A 10,177-nucleotide genomic window follows, 5' to 3' on the forward strand; every position below is an offset into this window, starting at 1 on the left:
ACTAAGAACTTGCTTACTGCTAGTTATAGTCACTTCTCATCACTGTAGCCCTGTCATTGTGGCACAGTGACCATCATTTGTAACAGGGTGGTCCCTAGGCAAAATGATGTAAAAATAAACTGTTATATTATTATTTAAAAAAAAAAAAAAAAAAAAAGGTCGCTTACAATGTAAAAGATGTCCCCACTCACCCACCCAATTCTAACCCTACTTGAGTTTTGGGGTCATTTATAATAAAGTCACATAATTATTTCCTTTTCATTTAATAAATAAAAATATTCTGCTGTCAACAAAGTAAACCACCTTTGGAATTACCATTTTAAGGATTAGTTGAAATACCTAGAAGGTGCTGCACATCCAACATACAACCTCACTGTACTCATCAGAAGAATTCTGAAAGATGGTTATTTTAAAATCCACTTTACTTACCAAAAACTTTTTCAAGTCTTTATAGTTGGTGATAATTCCATTGTGAATGACAATAAATTCTAAAACAGATAAAAAGTATTGATGATGAAAAATACAGGTCTGGTAAACACTGTAAATAGTACATTACTATTAATATACTTTTCTCAAGTCAAAAAGTTTATCACGGCCCTCCCTGGTGGCGCAGCGGGTTAAAGCACTGCACTGAGAAACTAAAGCCACTTCCGCATGAGTTCGATCCCTGCCTGCCCCGGAGGTGACCACATGGCGTGGCAGACCTCTCCTGACCCGCCCACTGCTCCCCTCAGCAGTGTACTTCATCGATCTGCCTGTTCTGCTTCCCGCTCTGTCTCTGGTGAATCCTCTCACCCTCCGCATCTCTGGCCTGTACCCCAGTTCTGTATGAATAAATGAATAAATATTTAAAAAAAAAAAAAAGTTTATCACATGCTATACTTTCAGGGAGAGTCAAATAGCAACCACTTTTCATTATGTACCATACTCAGATAGATCAGAAATACTGTTTATATGGTTGAGTGGCAGTACACAATACCAGAGAGGTGGGTACACTAGAAAAACACAATAAACTATGGTCTAGAGACATAAATTTCAATTGTGGCTGAACTACTAAATCAAGACTACCATATGAACAGAGCAAATTTTCTAGATCTAATTCCTCACTTGCAAAGTAAGAGGGCTGAACTATAAAATTTATCTCATTTTTGTATTCATTCATTCTGATATATAAAGCATTCCTAAGTTTAAAGAGAAAGTCTTTCAAATAATAGTCTTTCAAATAATAACTATCTGATTATACTGAGTGAGTTTATACTGAATGAGTTTAGTATATAAAGTTAGTAAGAAAAACCAAACCAATTCAGATCTATACTTAAAATCAGACAATACTTAGAATTTCAGATAAATGAATGTCAAATGGCATTTCATTATGTATTCCAAAATACATATGATAATGTGACAATTTTCTTTTTTTTTAATTAAATAACTTTTTAAGAATGGCTAACCAATAGTTCACAATGTTATTATTTGTGATCACTAAATGTATACAGACTGCCAGCGTGCTTTGAATGTTTAAAGTTGATGTAAGTCAAGAGAGAAATTACTACTAAATTCAGCTTTATATTACATTAATTTCAAAATATTTTAAATATAAAGATTTGACATTTTGTTCTGATACTAAATGAGCCGGAACTGAATTTGTTACAAATACTAGTTTTTTGAGAGAAAAGATACCATAAAATGATACCATAAAAATAAACCTAGAAAAAAAATTTTAATGCTAGCACACAAAGAATCATAAACAGTTGATGGTTGACATAAATCTTTAAAGTCAAGTTGTCAAAAAATAACCCAGATAGAAGTTTTCAGGAATCACTTATAAAGACCTTATTTAGTATGTGAAGAACAAGAAACCTAAAAAGGCAGTTGCTAAATTAAATTGTGAAATGTTTTTTCAAAAGGTATACATATATATAGAAACAGCTATACACATGTATTTGTTTATTTTTGAAAATGAAAACAGAAACAAAAAACGTAATTGATCATGTACTGATAAACATTAAAGCGGGTGGGTACATAGGACTCCTATTATAGAATAGTCTCTACTTGTGAAAACATTACAAAATTTCCAAATTAAAACATGAAAACATAAGAGCATTCATTCTCCTCCTGCTGGCGACCCATCTACAATCATTCCATTTGTTCATACCATTATTTTTATCAGAGCGCTGGGGATGGCTATTTACAGGATTGGGTTCTCCATGTGTTGCCCAACGAGTATGAGCTATTCCAAGGTGTACATCAAATTCTATGTCCAAATCCATATCCTGTTGTTCTAAAGAAGATAAAATCAAAATTTCCAATGTTAAATCATGCTGTGAAGGTTATGCTATATATCAAAATCATTATTAGAGTGCTGCTCAACTTGAACACACATTAAAACTGAAGATCAGGCATATTAAAATTGGTAATAGAAAGATTTAAGAGTCAATGTAGGGCCCTCCCTGGTGGCGCAGCAGGTTAAAGCACAGCACTGAGAAGCTAAAGCCACTTCCGCAAGAGTTTGATTCCCGCCTGCCCCGAGGTGATCCACAAGGCGAGGCAGGCCTCTCCTGACCCCCCTGCTGCTCCTTTCAGCTGTGTACTTAGTCAATCTGCCTGTTTTGCTCCCCACTCTGTGTCTGGTGAATCCTGTCACCATCCCTGCACCTCTGGCCTGTACCCCAGCTATGTATGCATAAGTAAATAAATCAAAAAAAAAAAAAAAAGAGTCAATGCAGCTGAAATATTTTAGGGTAAATGGTTCCAAAACAAGAACAAACAAACAAACAAGATTATACAGAAAGATAAAGCAAAGGTGACAAAATATTAAATACCCAGTTACTCTAAAGCACAAATCTTATCAGGAAACAATGCCAAAACACTTAAATAGGCTTTTACTGCCCTAAAAATTGGGGTGCATCCCTAGATAGATATCCACATGGATTATCCTAAACCCAGTCACAGGGCTTTATAAAAAGATCCTCAAATCTACTATACAATCAGAGAATCATCTTCACAACAGTCTCAATACAAGACTCTCTACCTTTCCATCCTCATCTCCCATCCTCTCACTGCCTTCAACACACCTTTTACAAATAATACTAGCCAACAGTTACTAAGAACTTGCTTACTGCTAGTTATAGTCACTTCTCATCACTGTAGCCCTGTCATTGTGGCACAGTGACCATCATCTTGTAACAGGGTGGTCCCCAGGAAAAGGGGAAGTTTCAGGTTCCCTGTCCCACCCAGAGGTAGGGTGGAGCTGAGCAGATAAAAAGAAAGAGAAGGAATATGAGGAAGAAGGAAGCAGGATGGAGAGCCAGAAGGAGACCTGAGGAAGCCACATGGAACAGAAGAAACTGTGCTTGTTTCTTGGCCCTGGACTGGTTGAAAGAGATGTGGGTGAGAGACCCGTGGGGAGGCTGACTATGGCAGTGTTTATATTAATTTTGATTGTGCTCTTTTTCTCTCAGACTTGTTTGGCTATTTCTGACCATTTTTTATGGGTCCCGGCCAGAAGAAGCTTTTTTTGTGGTGGGCTTTCAGGCCTTGCTTTGGACCACTCCCTTTTGGGTAGACTTTTACCCATGAGGGGATGGGTAACTTCAGGTGTTTGATTTAGAAAATATATTCTTTGTCTCCAGTGTTGTATACTCACTGTACTAAAGTTCCTTTTCATTGAAGTCTTACATGTTTTGTCTTGATGTGGCAGAAGGCAGAACCTATCTAGAGCAGACAGGTTTGGGGATCCAGGGGTACCCCTCTCTTCCTGCCCTGTAACAATATCTCCCTGAACTATTTAAATAGACCCCTGTACTCTTTGTATACCAACCAAAGTGATCCTTTCAAACCAACCAAAATGATCCTTTCAAAAATTAGGGCATGTCACTCTTCAATACAAAATTTTCCGATGGCTCCCCATAAATTTTATACATAGTAAAATCTCTTGTCCTTAAAGTCCTACATGATCTTGCCACCTCTCTAGCATAATCTTCTTCACTCTCCCCATCACTTATGATGCTTTTGCCCACTTTCAGCTACACATAGACCTAGCCTTTTCATAGGTGTTTCCACTCCCATTCTTCTAAAATGTCACTGCTACCACACTTTTTCTTCATACTACTAATCACTAGCTAACATTATATATTTGTTTGTTGAATGGTCGTCTCAATAGCCAGTAAGCTCCATCAGGGCAGGGGTTTTGTCTATCTTGTTCCTTGTTGTGTGCTTAGAACAATAATTAGAATTTAACAGTTTCTCAATAAATATTCATTTTGTCATGAATCCTCCTTATATTCTGTAAGGTACTACTGTCTTCACTTTACAGAAAAAGAAACTGAACCTCAAAGAGGTCATAAAACCTGCCCTAGGTCACAGTGAATAGGACACAAAAATAGGATTCTTTCTTAACTGTGTACTGAATAATTAAGGCAAGTAGATAAATGACCTCAAGAAAAGTAAAGACTATTTATCACCAGTTATTACTAGGTTAATGCAAACAATGAAAACATCTAATTTTTTTAGGTTAAATAGTTAAAGTAAGTATCTTACCCCCATGTTACAAGCAACATTGGAGAAATTAACAATTCTGAAAATGGAATCCATTTTAAATTCATGATAATTGCCATATCTATTTCACTGTTGCCAAAGAAACATTATTTAATGTTTAGTAAGAAAAATTCATGGCCATAATAAGCACATTCCTTACAACAAATATTTCATGTTTTACAAATTAGTTATGACTTCTAACCCTTGACTGATCAGTCAATATTATTCCTATTCTAGTTTTCTGTTGAACCTTAAATCTGAAACCCCCCCCCCCAGTCAGTTTTTTCTTATGTCCTTCCACAAGCTGCCAAACAACACTGAAGAAAAGTCACAAACTTTCATAAAATTAATCCACTTCAAGTTTATGGTTAGCTACCATACCTAGTTCACAATTGCCCTTTAGGGAACATTGTTTATTCATTAAGCTGAGAGTTCAACCAAATCTACAATAGCTCATGAGATCTTTTCTACTCTTTAAGCCATAATCCTGTCATTCCTCAATTACTACTTAACTCAGTATGCTCCCCTTCACCTAGTAGTTTAGTTTGCTTTTCTTTACCTTGACTCCTTTAAAGTAAACTCTCCCCTATCTGTACCTTGACCATTTAAGTTGTAATCAGGCAATAATTTCCTTATTTGCATCTTCTATCTTCCTCTTACCTTCCTCCTAAGATTTCTTTTTCCAGATGTCACCTGTTTTTTAAATAGCTCAAACATATTAAAACATTCACATACTTATACCCAAAGATAACAAATGTTAACATGTATAACAAAAGTAAATAGTTAAAGTCATTTGAGCTTTACATCTTTTTGAGATACAAAATGATTTTAAAGCTTATTTTTTTTGTCACTCACTAGAAAAAGTCTTTTGCCCCCACATTTTAGCCCTTTACAGCCAATCTATCTAATAACAGTATCTACTCTTCTGTTTTTCCATTTCCTTATACTAAATGAGGAAAGTATTACCTACTGCATGGGCTATTATGAGGAATAAGTGAGATAATATATGTAAAGTTCCAAAATTGCTTGGAACACAGAAAAGCAATAGCTTATTAATTCACCAATCTATATTCGGTTCCCAAAAATCATCAATATACCTACATTCAAAACCAGGTCCAGTATACTGTTTCAAGCACTATAAATGGTGATTTATTATTACTACAACTTATTTTCCCATTTCCTTACTAACAAGAATTTAGGTTATTTCTAAATTTTACTTAAATGAATCTTGTTGCAGTGTCTCCTTGTTCACAGTTTTGTTTTTTTTTTTTTGGTTGTTGTTTTTTAATATGCACGAAGAGTGGAAGTACTTAATCATAGGACAAAGACATCTCCTATTCACACACTGCCAGTTTGCTCTTCAAACTGATTTTCCAGTTATAAATTCACTAGCAATGCTCCACTACTTCCTGACTCTCCTATAGGAGGTGATATGTTTCAATATATTGACATTCACACATGATGATTCTGCTTACAATCTGCCTTTCTAGATTTCTATATTTACCAATCAATAACACAGACAAAAAGGCCACCTACTACTTCAACATTTGCCTAGTTTTGTTTTTATCCAAGCTACTCTTCTTGGAAGGTCCCTTTCTCAACTTCACTGCCCAAATGTTAACAAGCAGCCATTCCCTATATATCAGCCTCAAACTTACGGTAACTCACTCTCCCCTGAATCTAACAGTGTTATTTTTCCCACTCCTTTATAACCTACTATATTCAGCCTAAGGTAAAAGAACCTAAATTTTTTGACAAAAGGTTTAAAATCTATTATGGATAAGTAGACAAAATATTTATATAATAGTTTCTGAAGTAAAGTTATTTATTTGAGTAGTCTATTTTACCCTTTGCTAATCTCACCCACAAGGCACACAAAGTCAGTATTGTTTTAACTTGTACTACACAAGTAATACAAAAGCTATATGTTGGGTTTATATGGGGGGAAAAAATTACTAAATCTATTATCTACTTCTGTCTTCACTCCTTTTGCAATTATTATGATTGCTTGATTTGAGTAGGTACATAAAAAACCTGTTTCCTGTTTTTTGTGGAAGATTTTAAAACTATTTTTTCAATCTATCTCAAAGTTTTTATTTTGTTTTCAAGTATCCTATGAAACAATAAAATGCAGAAGTATAATAAATACTCAGAAGTACTTAATATATATAGAACATATATCACCAGGCAACTACTTTATGCTGGTGAAAAAAATGATGAGGGAGAAACATGATACTTACCTGATTAAATTAGAACTGCCATAAGGTACAACATCCAGATTAACTACATATCCAAGCTAGCCAATAGTCCAAACTGAAAAAACTATCAAATGAAGAAACATGAACAAGAAATCTACTGAAAATGTTTTTTGTCTTATAAAAGGTCCTTCTTCTCAAAAATTGTGGCTATTTCACTTAAAACGCTGAGCTTGAGCCCTACATCAGAAAATGTACCTGACTACTTTTCTTCCCTACTTCATATAATCACTTTAGGTTATTTTTTATTCTATGACTTTAGTATTTTTTTCATTATCTATTTTTATCTATTTAACATTGGCTTACATCACAGTGTATGATTCAGAGAAACAGGTTCATACCTTCTCAGATTTAAATATGATCATTGTTAAGCTTCGGTACACTTTAAAAATACTACAGAGAGTAACAAAACTACTTTTCTTCTCTCCCTTCAAGTTTAAGAAACTTATTCTCAAAGCAGAACTCAAAAGGAATGAAAGGCAATTTTGCAGGGAAGGAAGGAAAATGACGGAGAACAAAAATAAAATTACTGTGGACTTCTTCATCCAGAGCCTTAACTTTCCCTTTCTTCTTAATGAGCTGGATTTTGCAGGCATTGGCTTCCCAATCTTTGTCATTACCGCCGTCAAATCCCACACCTAAATAAATCATCAAGGAGTAGAAAAGCAAGATTTAGAAAGTATTACTTTAATTAACATTGTTAGACACAAATTTTAATGAAAAATACATATTCATCTAAATGATTAATTCATCAACTCAACATTTACTGAAAACCTATTATGTGTCAAGAATCATGATAGCTGCCAGTTAATAAAAATAACAGTTCCTAGACCCAAATTTCTAATAGTCTACTGAGAAAATAGACAAGAAAAAGTAATTACAGTTCAATGTGGTTTTAGATTACAATTAAAAGAGCCAGGTTACAAGTAGAACACAATGGAGAAATACAGATGATGGTCGCCCATATCTAAGAAAGGTGACGTATCAAGGTACACATCTCTATAGATTCTACTTAAACTCCTATAGTATTTGAAAAGTTATCTTGAAAGTATTGGAAAAGCACTGAGCAATTTCAAGTAAAGAAATAACATGGCAGGGTCTTCCCTGGTGGTACAGGGGTTAATGTCTCAGAACCATCAAGTTATGGTCAGCTACTGTGGCATGAATTCATTCCCTAACCAGGAAGCTAACCCACACAACACAGCAGATCTCTCCTATTCTCACCTGCTGCTCCCCATAGCAGTGTATTTCAATAGATCTGCCTGTTCTGCTCTCCACTCTGTCTCTGGTGAATCATCTCAACCCTTGTACCTCTGACCTATACCCCAGTTCTTGTATGCATAAAAAATAAAAATAAACCTTTAAAATAATACATAAGTAAATAACATTGTGAAATACTGAGAAAACTCTCTGGAAACAGTGTAGAAAACAGACTGAAAGGGGAGAAACAGAAAAATAAATAAACTATTAGAAGCTATAGCTAATAAAGCAAAAAAGAGAAAACCCTAAACTAGACAGTGGTAAGCAATAAAGACAGAGATAAATGATAATGAGAATAAAGATGACTGGATATATGATAAGCAAGCAAAGGTCTGGAGTATTTCCTAGGCTCAAAGGAATTGTTGAATGATAGTTGATTAAAGAAAGTCAGAAAGACTAAAAAATATGGTGAGAACCAGAGTAGATTCATTCAATTTTGAGAATTAAAAGTTTATAATACTCTGGTTTATACAGGGACATATATCTAGAAGGTAGCTAGAAATACAGGTTAGTGTTTTGGGAAATACATCTGGATTTTAAATCACCAACATATGGGAGGCTGATGAAGACACAAAGAAAGAAAAGTGGACATAGGGAAGAATCTTGAAGAATATTAATACTTAAGCAATTGTACGAAGAAAATGAGCATGCCCTCCATCCCATGTGTTGTCAGAAAAGCAAAGGAAAGAGAGAATTTTAAGCACAAAGGGGTTGAGGAATTAACTATAATTAGGGAAGTCACTGAAGATCAATATCTACTATATTTAGCAATATTAAGTATACAGAAAAGAGTTAGGATAGCAAGTCTAACACTACTATCTTTAGAAAGGCCTACCTGCAATGTTGGCCACTGGCTGGAGTCTGGGAGCTTGGAATTTCAGGAAGGTTATCACCCCCTAACTGATTAAAAATGGCTCATTGCAGCTACACTGTTTGTTTAAACAATGCTGAACATGTTTCCCTTCTAGGTGTCTGAAATTCTGGAAAATACCAGGCAGATGATGTCTATGTGATCAGCTCCCAATAAACACCTTGGGCACTGAGTGACTAGTCAAATTGCCTGGTATATGACATTTCACACCTGTTGTCAGAACTCACTTGGGGAACTAAGTGCATCCTGTGTGACTCCACTGGAAGAAGACTCTTAAAAGCAGATGCCTGGTTTCCTCCAGATTTCACCCCAGGAACCTTGTCCTTTTGCTGATTTTTATTCTGTTGATGTCATAAATAATATCTCTTAATACATATATGGTGAGTTCTCCTAGGGAACTACCAAATCTGGGGCTGGTTTTAGGGACTCCCCAATACAATTAAGAGGAGCTAATGTAGAACACAAAGTTAACAAAGTTACTTTTATTTGCTTTGTCATTTATTTAAGACAGAAGTTCATCTGCCAATGGCATGGAAACCATGAACAAAAGGAAAACTACAGGGGAAAAAGTTAATTTAAAAATATAAAATTTTAAAACTTTTGTAGATACTTGTTTTTATAGTTAATATTCTTTGCAAAAGAAGCAATACTGAGTGAGTAGTAATACTGCCAAAATTATATGAACAAACCCTTCTGACATAAATAACAAAACAGACCATCTGACAACAAAACATCAGCTGGATCAAGAAGATGGTGTATTTGTACAGTGGAATGTTACTCAGCAATCAAAAAGGATAAACTCATGCCCTCAGAGCAACATGATTGAAGCTTGAAGGGATTATGCTCAGTGAAAAAAGCCAGAAACAAAAAGCAAAATATTGGGTAGTCTCACTTATAGGAGGAATGTAGAGAAAACAAAAAAGGAATCAGAAAACAAAAAAGTATAATAAAGTAAAAATCAAAATCAATAGACAACTATATATAGATCAGAGACATTCTATAGGGGAGGAGGAAGGAGAAGACCAGGATCGGGTGGAAAGAGCACAAGAGACTACAGTGATGGTGCACAGGTGAACTGGTGGTGGGAATTGCAGGGGGAAACTATACATTGTACAAAAAATAAAAGATGATATAATGAATATATTTTTTTTAAAAACTAGTCATCAAGGGCCCTCCCTGGTGGCGCAGCGGGTTAAAGCACAGCACTGAGAATCTAAAGCCGCTTCCACATGAGTTCGATTCCCGCCTGCCCCGGAGG

General features: G+C 35.2%; 1 protein-coding gene across 2 annotated transcripts in view; it reads right to left on the reverse strand.

The window, feature by feature from the left end:
• Nucleotides 1–10,177, reverse strand: part of GFPT1 (glutamine--fructose-6-phosphate transaminase 1) — a 54,187-nt gene that overhangs the window by 30,817 nt on the left and 13,193 nt on the right. For both annotated transcript variants that reach the window (XM_004691478.2, XM_004691477.2), the window contains exons 3-5: nucleotides 7,319–7,426; nucleotides 2,153–2,278; nucleotides 430–488 (exon numbers count right to left, since the gene is read on the reverse strand). In XM_004691478.2, coding sequence (XP_004691535.2) covers nucleotides 430–488; nucleotides 2,153–2,278; nucleotides 7,319–7,426 — 293 coding nt within the window. The remainder of the gene's footprint in view (nucleotides 1–429; nucleotides 489–2,152; nucleotides 2,279–7,318; nucleotides 7,427–10,177) is intronic.

Source organism: Condylura cristata, unplaced genomic scaffold, assembly GCF_000260355.1.
Source record: "Condylura cristata isolate star-nosed mole 26May11 unplaced genomic scaffold, ConCri1.0 scaffold00031, whole genome shotgun sequence".
Taxonomy (NCBI): Eukaryota; Metazoa; Chordata; class Mammalia; order Eulipotyphla; family Talpidae; genus Condylura; species Condylura cristata.